The sequence below is a fragment of the Ruditapes philippinarum genome, unplaced genomic scaffold (assembly GCF_026571515.1).
Source record: "Ruditapes philippinarum isolate M1 unplaced genomic scaffold, ASM2657151v2 ctg4061_1_1_1_1, whole genome shotgun sequence".
Lineage (NCBI taxonomy): Eukaryota > Metazoa > Mollusca > Bivalvia > Venerida > Veneridae > Ruditapes > Ruditapes philippinarum.
Window position 1 is genome coordinate 52,418 of NW_026862547.1, and position 20,091 is coordinate 72,508.

At 32.4% G+C, this 20,091-nt stretch overlaps 1 protein-coding gene across 1 annotated transcript; it reads right to left on the reverse strand.

The window, feature by feature from the left end:
* Positions 1 to 11,634: 11,634 nt before the first annotated feature.
* Positions 11,635 to 19,864, reverse strand: LOC132719412 (stalled ribosome sensor GCN1-like). The gene is made up of 5 exons (XM_060703180.1): positions 19,656 to 19,864; positions 18,598 to 18,743; positions 17,537 to 17,638; positions 14,338 to 14,556; positions 11,635 to 12,389 (listed from the first exon to the last, which is right to left on the reverse strand). Exons 1-5 carry the CDS (start codon positions 19,858 to 19,860, stop codon positions 12,261 to 12,263), a joined length of 801 nt encoding a protein of 266 aa, XP_060559163.1. The 5' UTR covers positions 19,861 to 19,864; the 3' UTR covers positions 11,635 to 12,260.
* Positions 19,865 to 20,091: the final 227 nt, after the last annotated feature.

Genomic DNA, 20,091 nt, shown 5'->3' on the forward strand with positions numbered 1-20,091 from the left:
ACTATTTAGACTTCAACTGTTATTGATGGAAAAGTTGTGTTCAAGGCATACTCTAATGACCGGTTTGCTTGAATTTATCCATTTACTGTATGTAAGAAAGGTCTCTATCTTATTGATAAAGATAGAAATCATAAGGCTGGCCTTGTTAGCTGGCAACTTTGAGGTAAATGGCAAACTTAATTGATTATGTCGTGATGAACTATATTTTGTGGATATCTTACTCTTATAAAAGGAAAATTGACTTTATCCTAATTAAGACCAGTATGGTCGATAAATAGGGTAATAATTGTATACATTTTAAGAAATCATAACTTTATGTATTTAAAGTATGAGAAACTACTAGACAAATGCAGAGTTTATTGTTCATCAATAAGATAAATTGTCTAATTAGACTTAAATTGATTTTGTATACATATATAGGTCATAGGTAACTGGTACCAACACAGTTTAAGATGCAAATTAATCCTCCAATCCTATTCATTTCAGCACGTTTGTGACATTCTTTGAAAAGAAGACGTATGGTTCCCAAGTAAGAAAGCATTTACTTCATATGAGAAAAAAACAATGGAGAAAATAAATGAAAGTGATCCAGGAGTTCAGAGGTTATGAAGGTTGGCGTTGCTGATCAATTTAAAAAGCGGCAACATGTTTATATTGCGAATGTTTCAACAAAACTTAAGTCTAAATAATAAAACCGCAAGTTAAGAAAATGTTACATTGAAGGAACAAAGAATAACAAAAAACAAAATTCCACAAACAACAAAGAGTGTTATTATGAAATACACACGTAAAACATTTCTGATTGAAAATATGAGAAGCACAGCAACAATCTTCCCTCTAAAACAATAATGATGATAAACTTAGGTAGCTTCATATATTGAATACCTGCCTATCAAAAATAAATTATAATATAATTATAATAGATTATAATGAGAACCGTTCCGGAAACCGAATACCAAACAATGAAAGACAACAAAAAATAAATAACAGCATTCTAGACACAACTTACAGTAAATATATATATCAAACATGCTTTGATTACAGATACGTTTTACTTCCTTTATGACAGGTCTGCATAGCATTTGTTGTTGGAAAACAGTCCACTCCCTGTGCTCAAGTTTATGATACATGTTTAGTGAAGATATGTCATACAGTTTTGTTCTCATTATTGTTATTGCTAGTTATATCGACGATTTAACAGAATGCAGACCCTTAAAAGTTCATGTTTACCGAGGCTAACATCACATCTTTATAACATAATGATAAATTACATAAAGTTGGTTCATACACATTATGTCTGATACATATATAGTTCACATATAGGTCTTTATTAAAGTAATAGTTTTCCATTTTAGCATCATTGATTTTTGCATATAATCATGAACCTTAAATAATTGAGTTTACTGAGTCTTTTGGTAATTACATGAAAAAAAGAAGATTTAAACGTTACTTAATCAAATAAATACGTAAAATAGCATGTTCGTTGTGCTTTAATGGCTTTCTAAGTAATAATTTGTTCAAAGCACCATGACTTATATATTATCGCATATAATGATTTAAAGGTTATAATCGTCTCTATCATAACAATGTGTAGAGGACTTGGGGTGGGGTGCTTGTAATTATATCAGAAAAATAACCACAAGTTGATAATTACACAATGTGATGTATACGACAGGAAATAGAAAGGTTATCTTATCAATTAAAGTTTTATTACACATTATCTTCATAAGACAGACATGTCTTGGTAATGACTTACAAATGTATTTCAGCGCATTTTAATTTGCTTACACTTCTTTCAAACAAATGTTAATTGTTTTACAAGACTTGTTATCGTGTCTTGTTAACTGTGTCATATCCTTCAGGAAGTTTGTCTACATTAACAACAGTGTTATAGTAGCAACGTCTTTTATCGTTATCAGATTTAACAATACACGACGTGATTGTAGTTCAAAAAGTTGAAAAAAGGTTTTTAAAAACCGGTAGTCCAAAAAGTCAAAAAGTTGTGAAAACGTTTCCGGCTCAGTTCGATTATGTTTGATCATTAACTGTACACGATGGCCCTAGAACTGAAATAAGCATAATTCAACAACTAAATATGATAACAGTGTAATTTAGAAAAACATCCACAGATGAGTTCACGCGTCGAAGATACTGTCAATCAACCATGTCAACAACAACTTTGAATTGTGCTGTGTACGAAACATCCCAAATAAAAAATTATTAACATCTAGCATGCATCTTGTCACGTCCCATTACAAACATCGGCCATCAACTTGGGCTGTAGAGATGCAAGACTTTTATTTACGATTACGAAATAAATATTAATCAAACTGACATTAACGGCTTAAATAAATATATCAATGACAAATGTAATTATAAATACCAGTTTTAGGTGTTTTCGTAACAATTTTCCAGTTCTCTAGCTCTTGACCTTGTATGTCAATAAATTATAGATTCATTATTGTTGCATTTGTTGAATTTTTAAGATTCTTTCATTTGATCGAAAATAATGTGATAATATGGTCATAAGCTATATTGTTCAATGCAATACAGTCTCCTAGTATAAATTCAAATATAGAAAAATAATTTATTTTACAATATGGGTGATACTTTGGTTCATTTATTTATTATATTCCTAACATCAAATGACCATTTAATGCTGTCACAGAAGGTACTGTGACTTCTTAAACTTTTGACAGATTGATGCAGTTCTATTGTGTTTATCAAACCTTTACAAACCGGGAAGTGACATCTAAACCTTACAAATAGAACACATAATAGGTATGTTAATACACTCAATAATTATCCGACAGGAAGCTAAAGCGTTATATAGTTTCCAATGTTTCAAGTTTTATCACGTACATCTACTAGGTAAACGATCACACATCATTATCATCAAAGTGTTCTCAAGAGTTTACCCTAGTTTGAAACAAATGCTAATTGCTCTGTTAAGCTATTGCAATGTCTAAGTAAGTGTGTCGTTTCTTTCAGGAAGTGCCATTACATTACCAACAGAATATCTACCGAGATAAAGTATCAACGTTTGCAAGTTTAATTATACAACTGTTAGAATTTGGCTTAGCGGGGATTCAATTTATTTACATTTTCTCGTTTAAAAGGAACATTTGACGTTTGGTGCACAATTAACTGTTTTAAACTCCCAAGCAGTGCTTAGGTTGCTGAACGTTCCAAGGCATTGCCTCTCTTTGTTTCTCAGATGTATGTCTTTGTTGCAATCTAACTAAAGTTCAAATCTGCATCTTCCATGTGATGACCACCGTATATGTTTCGCTTTCTTTATAATTCGGATTTCCCGAGAAAGTTATTTTAGCCATGCAATCAAACAGGCATTAGAAGAAGTATCAATTTATATACAGTTATCCGTGGAAGTTTAACACATTATTGATTTTTGTTTCAAAAAAAAAGAGAAAAGGTTTGAAGTAATTTTTTTACGAATTAACTTGAAATATAAGTCAATTTTAAAGAGAAAGATTGTTTTGTCAGTTTACCTGTCGTCTATATGGAGAACGCCATCTTTGTTCTCGAAATCGTGAAAAATGCCTACTCAGTATTGGTTTTCCTAGGATAAAAATTAGAAACTGAATCGTTTTCAAAATATGAATGCTTGCAAATGATTCGTGGTTTGAAAGACCACAATAAGATGACTACCTATGATGATGGATGTCAGATCCTCAAGTGTAGCGTTATTAATGAGCTGATTTTAATCAGATTGGCCATTGTTGTTTCATACCATTATGTACCTTCTTGTTGTTTTTTCGCCTACCGGTAAGTATCTCCCCTGTTTTATTTTACTCCCCCTTTACCCCGACCCTCTAGTCTCCCTTAGCCTATACATCTTTACGTTTGTATGCCTATAAATAAATCAATAAATAAAATAAGTCTCTGTAATTTCATTGTCGATTTCTATTATCTCCTATTATGTATTATTAAAGTAATCATCCCGTCCGTGCTTTGGCTTGTGCCCTGTCCTGTTTTTATTTGTGGTCCTGCTAGGCTCCTTGCCGGTGGTGGCAATGTTTAACAAAAATCGTTACGAAAAACCTTGCTTCATTTCTTAGATGAATTGATAACCTTCAAAAAAGTTATAACTACATAAAAGTCAAGCATTCGTAAAATATTAAAAAGTATAAAGCTAAGTCTTATGAAATATAAAAAATCAAAACCGTAAAATCATGTGTTTTTATTTGTTTGGGTTGTCAGATCCAAACAAATACTGTTAGCAGAATTTCATACTCTAACATCGTAAACTACCAAAATCCGCAAATAGTCCGTCAGTCTCAGCTGACAGGCGCATAACTTTTCACACGTTCTCAGAGAACAGAAAAAAATAGTTCCCGATTGGTCAAAGATTTCTAACATTGTGCAATTTTATAAAATTTGAGCAAATTATCGGAAATTCATTCAAATAATTTTGATTATGAATACGTCAGTTTTGTAATTTTCAATTTTTCTTAGACCCAAACAAATTTAGCGCCTTCTGTGCTTTAATTATATCTATATGATTGTTTCTTCAAAAATTGTAATTTTGTAATATAGAGTGTCTATGTAATCTATTATGGATTGATATTTTGAAACATATACCAGAACACAAAAATCCGCTGCTATTTAAGTAAGGTTTTAAGTAAATTCGTGCATCTGTCATTCGCTATAAATAGTTTATACAGACAAATTTCTTTCATTCTTGGTATTTTGTAATAATTTTAATCACAATATAAACAATAATTTAACAATCCACAGACAGCAAATATATAGCTTTATACACTTGAAAATATACTATGATCTTGAAAATATACTATGCTCAAATTTGATATTAGAAAATATTGATGATCTCATACATAGTAAATTCATTATTGTATTCAAATTAGACATATTCAGTAAGAATTTTATAGATTTCAAAAATAATCTGTGATTAAAATGACAAAAATATCAGATTGTTCCCATTTATTCTATATTTAAACCAAGAAATACAAGGAAGATGTATCTTTTGTTTTTCTTAAGGAATCTTTGAAATTAAGCAATGCCCGCAGTTGTGTTCAAATAAGGCGGTGATTTTGTCAACGTTCAATGCAACAATTCCTTGGCATTCCTTAAATAGCGACATATACGATGGCAAAGTTAACGACGATCTCTTTCCTAAACGAGGAAAATAGGAAGAACTAAATAATATGAAATTTAGAAAGGGGACCAGCGACTTTGAAAGCCTGAATATTTACGTTTCCCTATAACATCAATTTCAAATATTTAAATTTTATTTTTCTTGGCATTCAGCTTGCCTTAAATAGAAATGACGTCAGTGTATCTTGCATGTTTGAGTAAGACATTGACACATTACACATAGCTGATTATTTCAACCCTAACTCTAACCATATTATTACAAATTTGATTCACTATTGTGATAAAGATATATTTGCGATGGAGAGCTAACAAGCAAAACCTTGTCAGTTTTAACCCCCTTCAATAGCTTTCATAATACCTTTGATACAGCTGAATAATATACTCTAGAAAGCGGTCATTAGAGCTTGTCTTGAACACAACTTTTCCATCAATGACTAGTTAAAGAATCAGTTGATCTAAATAGTTCATCAATACCTTTACAAAACCAGGGATCGACTTTAAATTTGTAGTTAAAGTACTTGTAGAGTCTTCTATCGATAAATTACAAAAGGTGAGTGGAAACAACAGGAAATGGCGAGATTCGTAATGGAAGACAAGTCGCTTAAGACATGGACATTTAGCTATAGACATAACATCTAATATTGGTACTCATTCACCTCACATTTTTTAATAAGAGCTTTTTTAAAGACGTTTTCCGGAGTTTTCATATAGACATATAGGCAAAATTAAAACTTTTCAATAGAATTTCTTTAAACTTGGCATGTTATTACAATATGATAACAGAAACATTTTAAAAGGGAAAAACTCATTTTCGAATTATCTGCCCTTGAATTTGACTATTTCGTTAAATTCAAGGGCAGATAATTCATAATGAGGCTAAACAATACAATAAAAGGGGCAAATCAAATTAATATGAGCAAACTTGAAAAAAAGACTACCCAACAATGCTACAGACAAAGTTTGGTAAGCATCCATCAATTAGTTTTGTAGAAATAGACATTTAAAGGTATTTCTATTTTTAGCTTAAGCTGCCCCTAAAAGGGGCAAATCAAATTCATATTAGCAAACTTGATAAAAGACTACCCGAGAATGCTACAGACAAAGTTTGGTGATCATCCATCAATTAGATCTGTAGAAATAGACATTTAAAGGTATTTCTATTTTTAGCTTAAGCGGCCCCCAAAATGGGCCAATCGAAATAATATTAGCAAACTTGATAAAAGACTACCCAAGAATGCTACAGACAAAGTTTGGTGATCATCCATAAATTAGTTCTGTAGAAATAGACATTTAAAGGTATTTCTATTTTTAGCTTAAGCAACCCCTAAAATTGGTACAATCAAAATTATATTTGCAAACTTGATTAAAGACTATCTAAGCATACTACAGACAAAGTTTGGTGATCATCCATCAATTAGCTCTCTAGAAACAGACAATTAAAGGTATTGCTATTTCTAGCTTTAGCGGCCCCTAAAAGGGGCCAATCAAATTAATATGAGCAAACTTAATAAACACTAACCGAGAATGTTACAGACAAAGTTTGGCCATCATCCATCCATTAGTTCTGTAGAAGAAGATGTTTAAATGTATTTCTATTTTCAGCTTAAGCGGCCCCTTAAAGGGGCAAATCAAATTTATATGAGCAAACTTGATAGAAGACTACCCAAGAATACTACATACAAAGTTTGGTGATCATCCATCAATTAGTTCTGAAGAAGAAGATGTTAAAAGGTTTTTCTATTTTTAGCCCTAGTGACCCCTAAAAGAGGCCAATCAAAATAATATTAGCAAACTTGATAAAATACTACCTTAGAATGCTGCAGACAAAGTTTGGTGATCATCCATCAATAATTTCCCTAGAAATAGACATTTCAAGGTATTTCTATTTATAGCTTAAGCGGCCCTTAAAGAGGCCAATCCAATTCATATGTGCAAACTTGATAAAACACTACCCAACAATGCTACAGACAAAGTTTGGTGGTCATCCATCCATTAGTACTGTAAAAAAGATGTGTAAAGGTTTTCTATTTTTAGCCCTAGTGACCCCTAAAAGGGGTCAATCAAAATGATACATGTATTAGCAAATTTGATAAAATACTACCTACAAATGCTACAGTCAAAGTTTGGTGATCACCCATCAATTAGTTCTGTAGAAGAAGATGTTTAAAGGTTTTTCTATTTTTAGCTCTGCTGACCCCTAAAATGGGCCAATTTGAATGACATGAGCAAATCCAAGTGTGACTGTCACAAGGATGCTACAGACCAAATTTGAAGTAAATCTGCTTTGTAGTTTCAGAGAAGTAGACGCTTGTTGATGCATGACGACGGACGACGGATACCGGAGCATCTCCCTTTGATACTAATAGCTCACCCTGAGCCTTCGGCTCTAGTGAGCTAAAAACGAGAACGGTGACCCCAATTTTTAAAATGTCTTTGTTATCATATTCTAACAACATGCCAAGTTTAAAGAAATTCCAAAGAACATTTTTAATTTTGCCTATATGTCTAAATGAAAACTCCCCAACACGTCCTTAATTTGTTTTGTTTTTATAAATGATATTTCATAGAACAGCTCACACAAGTTAGTTTTTTTTTCTTATTTGCTTTTTAAAAAGGCTTTTAGAAACTTTCTTTTTTAATAGTGAATGAAAAAAAAAATGTTCGGGCATTGGGGTTTTCAAACGACACCCTTTTGCCCCGGAAAAACCCTTCCTTTTTTAAAAATTGGAAAACCAAATAAAAAGTCTGTTTTAGTTTTTGGGAAATTTTTGAATTTAAATTTTTTAAAGCCAAAAAACGATTTTTGTTGTTTTTCCCGACAAAGGGTGTTATTATAACAATGGATTTAAATTTTCCAAATAGCTTTTGTTTGATATTTCTAAAATATCTGTTATTTTTCCCCCTGAAAAATGTTGTGGGCCCCTTTTTTTTAGGGGTTTTTGGAGGTTTTAACTCAGACCCCAACTTCAAAATTATTAGTATTTTCTATTTTTTCATGTTTCGTAGAACCCCCGACTTTCCCCTAAGGGTCTTTTAGATTTAAAAAATAGATTTTCACGTGTAATCTCTGTGCAAATAATTGAAACCTATGGAACTGTTTTCTACATTAAGTCAATCATTTGGGAATTTGTTTCAAAACGTAAAGAATGTGCCATGCAAAACGTTTTTCCTATTTGTAAGCCATATTTGGTCCTGTTTGGTCAAGCTATATAATTTTTCTATTTTTAGAAATTGTAGTTCTTGCTTTACAGACTTTGGCCACTTTTTCCCATTTCAAATGGACAACAATATTCCATGAAAATCATTAGGTTCCACTTCAAAATGATTGACTAGATTATAGCGGGGGAAATGTGAGTTTCCAATTTATAATTCTGGCAGTTTTGGACCTTCTATACAAGGAGGATGGGATGTAACAATTCCAACATGTTTTAACATACTGGTTGATTACATTTACTAAATAATTAGTTGTTAAATTTCCCTTGGGCCTGGGACAAGGTCTAATTTTGCATTTATAAATTTTTTGTCTTTTTAGCCCATTTCAACAATAAATTTTTTTGGTCATAATATACCTATCTGAATAACTTATTTTGGTCATATATACCTATCTGAATAACCTAATAGTAACTAAAAATTATATATTAATTTCTCGGCAAATAATGGAGCACCTATCCCATGATTTGTGAATCAGTGGTGAGAGACCAATGGCCATTAAAGCCAATATCCGAGAAACACAAAAGGAGTTGGGTTGAACAACCTTGACAAAATTTGAGGATTTATTCATATGTCCAATAAAAACATGCAGTTTGGTGGTGAAATGCATAGAACATTACTTCAACACTACGTATAGTCCGATACGTTTGTTCTTTATTTCATATTCAATAATTCACTGGATATGAACAAAACGTCACTAAAAACTATTAGTATGATAGATTGCTTTAAGATACCAAAGTCGGGCTTATTAGAGATAGCAACACTTAATTGAAATGTAAACGATTTTATTTCGATTTTAATCATTTGTTTACAGTTCCAGAAACCAGTTAAATATTAAGTTTAACACACAATAATTGACATACTTTTCTCGCAACGCAAGCATAAAATCATGCAAATACAGAACCAAACTAAATGGATTATATATAACTTATTTTTATATATTTATGTCAGAAAAAAGCTTTTATAGCTAGTGTTATTATATTTTTACGGTAACCTACTATAAATTTAGATTATCTTAACTGATTTTAAAACATTGTATATATTTATACAAGTTTATTATGTTATACATTGTATGTATGCAAGAAAATGGAAATATTATCAAGAAGAATTTGCAGTTTTTACATATACATTTCCACAGGCATATTTGGTATGCCGTTAAATTAAAAACCTATCAAGAGTTTATATCAGCTCCAATGACTTTTCTCAAATATCATTGAAACAACAAAAGTTTAAAATAAAAACTGAACAGAGCATTTTTGCAAAAATATTTACATGCAAATAATAAGGGTATAAGTGCATCACTTAATTTTGAAATTCTTACTTAGAATACCTGGGGCATTAAAAAGTTAAAACATGCTAGTAAAGAAAATATAGATATTTACTCAAAATTTGATTGAAACTGCAAATCTTAGTCAGATTTGAGATAAAATGTATTTTTGGGTCATGTTGCACGATTTTTTTTTAAATAGTGAAATTTATTTTTTTTAATTATCACAATCATACTTAAAGTGCGATATGATAAAAAAAATGTTTTAAAATTTGAGAAAAAAATGGACGTTTTTAAATTGTCATCATTACTAAACCGTAGTTAAAACATAAGTTGTATAACTTGAAAAGTAATACATGTACCTTACATGTGTGTTAATTAACAAAACTTTTTGCAGAAATGATACAACTGTTTATAAGTCAGCGTGATTGTACAGTTTTTGAATTATTATTTTTTTTAGATTACAAGATATTGCATCAGCTATAGCTTAATACCCTTTAAACAGTCCTTGTCACAGATAAAACATACAGAATAGATACAACATGTATGCAATATACATGTAAGCAACCTAACTAAGTCCAAACTATAGACACATAATATACCGGTATTATAAATATATATATCTGACGGTTTACAGATATACATGTACATCAAACAGTATGGCAAATGAAATACAAGAGCACTATCATGCTTTAATACATGTAATTATCAAAATAACAATAAAACCAGCAATATATATACATACATTGCACATGTATATATATATATATATCTCATACAAAAGGGAAAAATTTATGACCATTCTTGTGTTGAGAGGAAAATACCCAAGATTTAACAAGACATGACTATAATGCATGTTAGAGATGAACAACAGAAAGATTTTTGAAGATTTGACCTTACAGGTTATGTCATACAACGGTCATGGTGAAATTTCAATACATCTGAATAAGATTCTCATTCAAATTGAGAAAGAGTCTTATGGTCACAAAATTATTTCTTCGCCTCCTGGCTGCAACTGAATGTACCCATGTGATAAATGTGTTGAATGTGACTAAAATCATCAGGTACATACAAGCCATCTGCACTAGTTGCTATTTAAGTCAATACATTTTCTGAAATTTTCCACTTAAAAGGAATGGTTTTTGTCCATAAGGCCAAGTCTATTTAAATTTATCAGTGGGGTCATGGTTTAATGGGGTGAACAAAACAGACAAGATAGAAATTGCATGTACATGTACTTATTTTTTGATACAGCACTATAAAATAGGTTGCATATTTGATTTATTTGTATCAAACAGTATACTTTGATAATCAAATAAAAATTAATATTCTTAAAGAATATCCTAGTATATAATTCTGAATATTTTTATCTGAGACAAAGCTAACACTTTGTGATTTTAAAATGAAGTCTTACATTACAGGTATTAGCTTTCTTAGTTGTCAGTTGAAATTACCAGTTGCTTTGTGGCATATGGGAACTGGCATAAATTGGATCTTATATATATATATTGATATTAAGATAAATTATACAGTATAGAGCAACACAAAAGGTATAACAATGTAGTAAGGTAATAATATAACAGTTAAAGTGGGAACCTTTAAGGTTGACCATCACAAAAGAAATTTAATCTTTCTATCTTGGTTGGCCAAGTTGTATGTCACACCATCACAGTATAGGTCATATGGTGACTTTCCAGCTTTAATGTTAGCAGAAGACCTCAGGTGCCCTTCCAAGCATTCTTCCAAGCAAGCACAAAAGGGCACCTCAATAGAACAACCAATGTCCCATAAGCTAGCTGGATACCTTACATGAAAGCTTCCAAAGTCCTTGGATTCAAGTCCACAGCAGTGACGGGTAAGTGATTTGAAATCAATGAGCTAAACCACTAGGCCACGAACTATCCTTACTCTTGCAAGCTTGGTTTTGATTAATCAAGGATCCCCAGAAAAATATATAACAAGAAAAAATGTAGCCCCCCCAAAATAAAAAATAATTATCCCCCCCCCCCTTTAGTTTACATTTAATACACTGTCAATATAAGGAAATTTCACAGCAATAATTTTGAGAAAAACATTACGACAAATATGAAGAATAACTTCATTTACATGTATATTCAATTATAGCAAGTTTGTCTTAAATTTAGTAAGTCTGCCTTCACAAATAAATCTTACAAGCAGGAAAAATAATTCTTATAGTGTTAACTACACTAACATATTTGTGAGCAAATCAGAAAAATATTGCTTATACTTTTGTGGTAATTGGATATCTTTCTACCTATTTTTACGTTAACTTACACAGATAATTCAATGCAAGTGTTTTTGTGTAATCAGATGACCACTGTTCAATGCTTTGCCTATTTTTAATGTTTTACATGAATGAAACTGGTAAATGAGCATTAATCATTCTAATGTTCATGTATTCTTGATTCATTTTTCACAAATAAAGTCACAAATATTTTCAAATATCCGAGTCGGCATAATTACACACCTTCAGAACTGTGAAAAAAGTTCTTTGTCACAAACCACAATTTTCAATCTAAAAAACTCTGGAAACTTGAATGAAATCTTTATCTGTCTATAGGATAATTAAAATAATTTATTTATAAATGTCAAATAATTTATGTACTAAGTCATATTTAAAGTCCTGCTATACAAGAATAGTGTCATCCATTTGATCTGTTGGGGATTCTGGTTGACTTGCGATTTTTCTCAGTGATTTTGTCATAACTTCTTGTACAGAGTCCTGCATACCAGAGTCTAACATCGCAATCACAGTCTGCAATATATAGAAATATCATATTATAATTTGATTACATACTTTCGTCGTAAAAATAATACTGCGCAGCCAACATTTATTTTAATACAACTCATTTGCATTAAACAAACATAGCATAAAGACTTGCTAAATGTTAGAATTACACAGTCAATTAAAAAGTGATTTGGATATGTGATAAATAGGATATTATATTTGTGTAGCTTCACTACTTTATTTAGTGAACTTGGTAAAAAAAACAAAAGCGATCAGTAATCACGTGTCGCCTCATGATGGCCAATTTCATGTTGGTACAAATTTTGTGACTGACAGACAGACAGACAGACGGACAGTGCACAACTAGACTTGGTACTGATCATTCCTGTAAAGTTTGGATAAAATTGCACCAGTAGTTTATGAGGAGTAGTCCAGACAAGCTTTTGCGTATCTGGCAACACACAGAAAAAAAGACCTTTTTATCAAAGGGCCATAACTCGGCCAAAAATCATTCAACCAGAAAACCCGTGCAATATGCGCAAGGACTTGAGCTACAGATCAATCCTGTAAAGTTTCATTGAAATTGCATTAGTGGTATAAGAGAAGTAGTCCGGACAAACTTTAAAAATAACAAGAGCTGTCGGTAGGACAGCAACGCTCGACTATTCTTAGTGCTTGATAGTAAAAAAAATGCTTGATAGAGTTACTTCCTCCTGTTTACAGGTTGGGGTCATGATGGTGAACAAGTGTGCAAAGTTTCAAAGCCATATGTCAATGGACTTTGAAAATATTTGAACTATTACAAAAACTTTAACGTAAATTCTAAGTCGAAAAAGGGGCATAATTCTGTCAAAATGCTTGATAGAGTTACCTCCTCCTGTCTACAGGTTGGGATCATGATGGTGAACAAGTATGCAAAGTTTCAAAGCCATATGTCAATGGACTTGGAAAATATTTGAACTATTACAAAAACTTTAACGCAAATTCTAAGTCGAAAAAGGGGCATAATTCTGTCAAAATGCTTGATAGAGTTACCTCCTCCTGTCTACAGATTGGGGTCATGATGGTGAACAAGTGTGCAAAGTTTCAAAGCCATATGTCAATGGACTTTGAAAATATTTTAACTATTACAAAAACTTTAACATAAGTGGTTACGCCGACGCTCGGGTGACTGCAATAGCTCTACTTATTCTTATCGAATAGTCGAGCTAAAAATTATTAAAGGGCCATAACTGACAAAAATCACTGAACCGGAAAATGCTGACAATATGCACAACTAAACTTGGTACTGATCATTCCTGTAAAGTTTGAATGAAATTGCACCAGTAGTTTATGAGGAGTAGTCCGGACAAGCTTTTGTGTATCTGGCAACACACAGAAAAAAACACCTTTATGTCAAAGGGCCATAACTCGGCCAAAAATCATTCAACCGGAAAACCCGTGCAATATGCGCAAGGACTTGAGCTATAGATCAATCCTGTAAAGTTTCATTGAAATTGCATTAGTGGTATAAGAGAAGTAGTCCGGACAAACTTTAAAATTAAAAATTATTAAAGGGCCATAACTCTGACAAAAATCACTGAACAGGAAAATGCTGACAATATGCACAACTAGACTTGGTACTGATCATTCCTGTAAAGTTTGGATGAAATTGCACCAGTAGTTTATGAGCAGTAGTCCGGACAAGTTTTGTGACGGACTGACGGACAGACAGACAGACAGACGACGGAGAAGTGATCCCTATATGTCGCCACTACTCCGTAGAGGCGACACAATAACATTGCCCTCCAGATGCTAACATGATTTTATTCAACTAGTTCAATAAATTCAGAATCATTTATTGCCAATTTCTTACTTGTTATTGTTACTTAATAATAACTTTAATGACAACTAAAATGAAGCATAGTAAAACTATTAGAAAAGTAATTGTCATTTTCATCAAATACGTTTTTACTTGTATGAAACAAAAACTCACCTTATAATAAGAATCGCTTTTTCTAAGTTGTAGTAGAGAGACTAATGCATGTTCCGAGTTAGTTCGTACTACGGTGTTCTTCTCCTTCGTTCCCATAACCAGTGGTGAGACCATCATTTTACATACTGCAGGGTCTAACGGCTCAGTGGTTTTTGACATTATATAAGACACAATCTGTCCGATCATTTGTTTTATGTCATTTGAATCATGTTTTAAACCCTGGAAACAAAAGTTAAGAATTTTTACACACAACTGTAATCATGTTTAAAAGATTTTACCCACAAATTTTATAGAAGTCAGATGCTATTACATCATGGTTCTTGTGAGGAAGTGCCCAGGGGAAAATGTTAGCATTTTAAGGGGGAAAATATACCTATTTTTGGCAAAGGGAAAAAGTCTTTATTCGGCTGTAAAATACAGGGAATAAAATATCACTTAACTATATAATGTAGCACAAGTATTATGTCATTCAACTGGTTACATTTTTTAGCTGCGTGATCACAATGAAAAATTGATTACCAATCTATCTGATACTGAAATCCAACAGGACAGCATGCTCAACTATTCACAAAATGGGCCAGAATCCTGTTAAAATCCATGTCAGAGTTCTGGGCCTTGAATAGTGACCTCCTATTATGCTCTCAAATATACATGTCAAGTTTAAACCCATTACCTTCAGTAGTTTTGAAAAACCAATATGCACCAAAGTGTCATGCAGGCGCTTGGGTGAGTACAAGAGTGTACCCAATGCTTTGAATAGCCGAGCTAAAAACTACCAATGGACAATTCAGAACTAAATACAGGACAAGTTTGTTTGTTTGATTTTTATATCACTCCCACACAGTATAGGTAATATGGCGATGTTCCAGCTTTACTGGTAGAGGGAGATCTCAGGTGCCCTTCAGTGCATTATTTCAGGCACAAACGGGCACCTGAGTAGAACCACCAACTTTCTGTAAGATAGCTGGATAGAAAAGAAACAATCCAAAGTCCCTTTCGAGATTCCAACCTAGACTTGTGGGGCAAGTGATTTAAACAGGACAAGTTCATTACATAAGATCAGCAAGATAAGTGTTAAAAAAATTACAGAATGAAATTCAATTATAAATCATGTATGAAATATTTCATAAACCTTTCTGTTTTTACAGGTGCCCTTCCAATGTTATTTTTCAAGTTCAAGAGTTAAACCACCAACCTTTTGTATGCTAGCTCGATAACATAAATACATTACAGGTGTCTCTTGTAATAATCTTGTAAAAAAATTACTAAAAAAAATTTTTTAAAAGTAAAATTCATTATTTAATCATTTCAACAACTAGTTCAATCACACACTCAATGTCATTCAGAAAATAAACACTTCACTTCTAAATACATCAGTTTCCTAGTGTTAATTTGTTCCAGAGCACCATTAACAAGATAATTACTACACATCTGATCTACTCACATCACTTCAACATCAAAAACAGCAGCCAAAAATAAAACTACTACGTTTCTGTTTTTGTACCATCTAATATAATGGGTTTGTTTCATCCCAATATAAACATTTATAAATATACAACATCTATCTATAAATAGATCATACAACTACACTACAAACAGTGGTATTTATAGAAAGTTAAGTTCTACAGGTAAGTATTTTTATCATTCAGATAAACTTGTATTTAAACAATATATAATTTTATTATATACTTATAAATGAAATATTGAGAAATATTGATGAAATAAAATGCGTATTTTCATTTTCCGTATTTTCACTGTAAAAATTTATTTTTCACTGCAGTGAAACATATTTCCCGTATTTTCACTGGTGTCTTGCCGGACTACTTTCTTTTAAATTCTACCAGTACACAAAATTTAAGGGAAAATTTTTCAAATTTTATCGCAAAAAAGAGAAAAATGTACATAATAAACAGAAAATTCAAGTTTTTTATATAAATACATGATTTATTTTCATCTTGTGGCATGAAAATTACCATATTTCACTTGTGGCTACCGCCACTCATGAAATATTTATTTTCATACCACTCGATGAAAATAAATCGTATTTATAGAAAAAACATTAATATCCTCTATGTCATTCGGGATAATTTGTCAGGAGTAAATTATTCTACAAAATTAACTAAACCTATCACTGAAGGTGATTAATACCCCTACCAGCAACTTTTGACTTTTTTGAAAAATAAGTAGTCTAACAAAAAATATTTGAACTCTACCTATAGTAAGTATTAACTGTGTACAAAGAATTATTTTAATCAATTGCAATCTCAACCAGGATCTTCATATAAACTTGCTATAAATCAAGTTATAATATCTCATTCCTAACTTTAGTTACTGTCTGGAAACCATTTTCAGTAACAATGACCATGACCTCAAGGGGTCCAAATGCAATACCAACCGGGGTTTCCACATAAGGTTGCTATATACCAAGTTCGTTAACAATACCTCATTTCAAACTCTAGTTATCGTCCGGAAACCATGATGTGGACAGAAAGATGGACCGACCAACCGACAAGCGGTCTCTTATATACTCTCCCCCCAAAGTTTGTTTGTGGGGATATAATTAACAAAGAGCATGCACAACAAGCTTTTTTTTACTAAGAATAATACTTCTTACACATTAACATAAATGATAAATACATCACATTATGGTAATTGGTACTTTTCACTCCGGATCATGGCAGTGAGTCACATTAAATTTACCAGACGACAGTTCAGCCATCGTTTCTGGGCAGGCTGTCAAACAATTTACCAGATCTAAATGCCTTCACTTTCAAAAGTAACTGATATCTTTTGTACATGCAAGAGCAGAAGTACCAAGTGAATGACCATAAGAAGGATTTCTTTATCAATGAAAGTGGCCTGCACCGTCTAGGAATCGATTCAGAATCACCCAATTTACAGTCAAGAGCTTTTATCAATTGAACAAACTGGACGATACTATAAATAAATCATATGCAATAAGCCTTTATATATACCCTGACAGACTAGCCTTACTTGATCAATACTGATTAAACATAGAAAATTGATGCCCCACATTTCACTGTTTTGCCAATCTATGGATGGACAAGGTAAAACCTATATGCAACCCCCCCCCCCCCCCCCCCCCAAAAAAAAGAATTTTGTGCATTAAAACGGACTATCAACTAACAGGTTGTCCTGAATGATAAATACATCCTAATGTATGTGTTAAAATAATTACCTTCATTAGTGAAGAGATTAGGTCTTTCTCTATTTCATTTTGTTTTATAAGATAGCTTAATAAATAACCTAGGCATCTGTAACCACTTGTACATAAAGGTATCTGAAACGTAAATATATAAACAAATTAATCAATGAAACAATTAGACGATCTAATTAATACAAACTAATTAGTGATTAACGTAAAATTTGAGAGCTTGTCTGTGGGAGTATTCCTGGTCTCATTCACTGATCTGTGTAGACGGGACAAGTAGCTAGACATTCAAGTGCCGTTAATTTTTTGCTTCCTAGGAGGCAAGTTCAGTTTATTGGCATTTTAATACAGGGTAATTAAGTTGGATAAAGCAATAAACCTTCATACAACATATGCCGCCATTCACGGTTACACTTAATGTTGCAGAACATTTCTTGTAAACAATGATATAATACTGTAATATACTTGATTTTATGGCCGAGTTCTAACGGTATAGCTGGTTGATCAAAGAACATAAGAAATGCTGGTGACCTTTTTAAATGATATCAAAGTAACACTGTGATTGTGTAATAACTTGTCAATATTGTACTTATCCCAGCTTGTACCTGCTAAATGGTATATATAACCTTGGTAACAATGAATCATTCAAATATAAACAAATAAAACAGGTCACCTTCACTTTACTCTACACTAGACAGACCTCACTTTAATCTAGACAATAGGGTCCTCACTCTAGACTAAAGGGACCTGACTTTACTCAAAGACTATAGGCTGTCTTTTCAGTGTTCTAGATTAATGTCCGCTATTGCTGGGTTTTCGTTAAGTTTAAGTTAAGTGGCACACTGAGACACAAAGGTAAACACAGGTAAAAGATAGTTTTGAACAAAGTAATTTAGTCAAAGATGTTATTACTGTGTTGAAAAGTAACAAAATAATAGCAAAAATAACAGTTTCATAACAGTTTTTCGTTGTGTTTTTCTAAATGGTGCACTGAGACAATATCGTCATGTAACACAGAAAAAAGATAGTCTTTAACAAAATAATTGTTAAATATGCTGTGTTGAGAAATAAATGGAACCAATACTTACTCTATCAGCTTCAGTTAGACTAATTACGGTTTTTCTAACATTATCCGACCTTCCGGTCCATATTTTGTCTGGTGCCTCTTTTATTGCTATACTTAATGCTGTCCCTCTACCATGTCTTAACGTCCAGTCTACTGACGAGCTTGTATCTAATTGTTCATCAAATAAAAACAACAAATATTTTTACATCAAATACATAATTGTAATATACATATTTGTAAGTTTTTTGGTTTTTGTTTTTGAGTTTTCAAAAGTCTTAAACCGATCTTAAAACATTTTTAGTCTTATCTCAGTGGTCAATCAACATAACTGGCTTAATTGGATAACTAAATTGCTTAATTGGATAACTAATTGGCTTAACTGGATAACTAATTGGCTTAATTGGATAACTAAATTGCTTAATTGGATAACTAACCTGTAATTACCAATTTCTCCACAATGCACCAACACAGTTTACGTCATATGGATACTTTCCAGCTTTACTTGTGGAGAAATTTCAGGTGCCCCTCCATGCATTATTTCAAGCACAAACAGGCACCAGTCCTGAGTAGAACCACCGACATTCCTCTAGCTTGCTTGATAGCTTCATCACATGTAAGAAACCAAAGTCCCTGTCGGGCTTAAAACTAACAGTGGTGAGAGACAAGTGGTTGGAGTCTACTACCTTAACCACATGATGATGAATCCAGTCATGGAATTTCAATATAAAAATCATTAAATATCAGTGGCCTAGTGGTTAAGGCATCTACCTATGGAAAGGTAGGTAGAAGAATCGAGCCCCATATAGAGTGTTAAGCTGAGGATGAATGTTTCTCATGCAACTTGTTCCGAAATGGCCGCTTCGTGAGCTGCGAGGTAGTTAAAATGAATGGTTACAGGTTTCTATCCTAATGGCACCTGGCATATTATAGTGGTAGAGATTGGGAGGTACATGGTATGCCAGTGAAAGGTGTCTCATAAGTAAGAATTGGCTGGCCCTTTCAGTATGGGTGACACTATAATAAACAAGACCCTTTTTATACAACAATCATTCAAACAGTATCATATATCTACGGACATACCAAGTAACTGTTGAGATAAAATATCTGTTAGTTCATCATCGGTCAGGGACAAACACAGTACACCGACACATCCAGATGCCACCATACGTGTTGAGTCATCAGTACATCCCATCATGTCAGTTAGTGTAGGCGTCAGTTGTTTACGATTACCTGCTGACATTTTCCCTCCGGCACCCATTAAACAAAACCTTAATGCCTGTAACATCGTGTCCCTGTATGTAAACAATAAAATCATCAGAAGTTCTTTCGAGTTAAATGAAAGATAATCACTGTCAAATGCTTTGTTATTGCTTAATTACCCTAAAATATTTCACTTCATGTCTTACATATATAAATAAAAAAGGTGTATTTTCATGAACAAAAAACAAGAGGGCCAAGATAGCCCTAGATCGCTCACCTGACCCATCGAACTCATCCGAGCAATTACTTAGACAAG

Excerpts from the sequence above, each read along its gene's own strand:
- LOC132719412 (XM_060703180.1), bottom strand. The coding sequence starts at position 19,860 with ATGTTACAGGCATTAAGGTTTTGTTTAATGGGTGCCGGAGGGAAAATG. Across the intron at positions 17,639-18,597 it reads GTCTAACTGAAGCTGATAGA|ATACCTTTATGTACAAGTGG; the intron begins GTAAGTATTGGT and ends TTTACGTTTCAG. Across the intron at positions 12,390-14,337 it reads AAAGCGATTCTTATTATAAG|ACTGTGATTGCGATGTTAGA; the intron begins GTGAGTTTTTGT and ends TATATATTGCAG.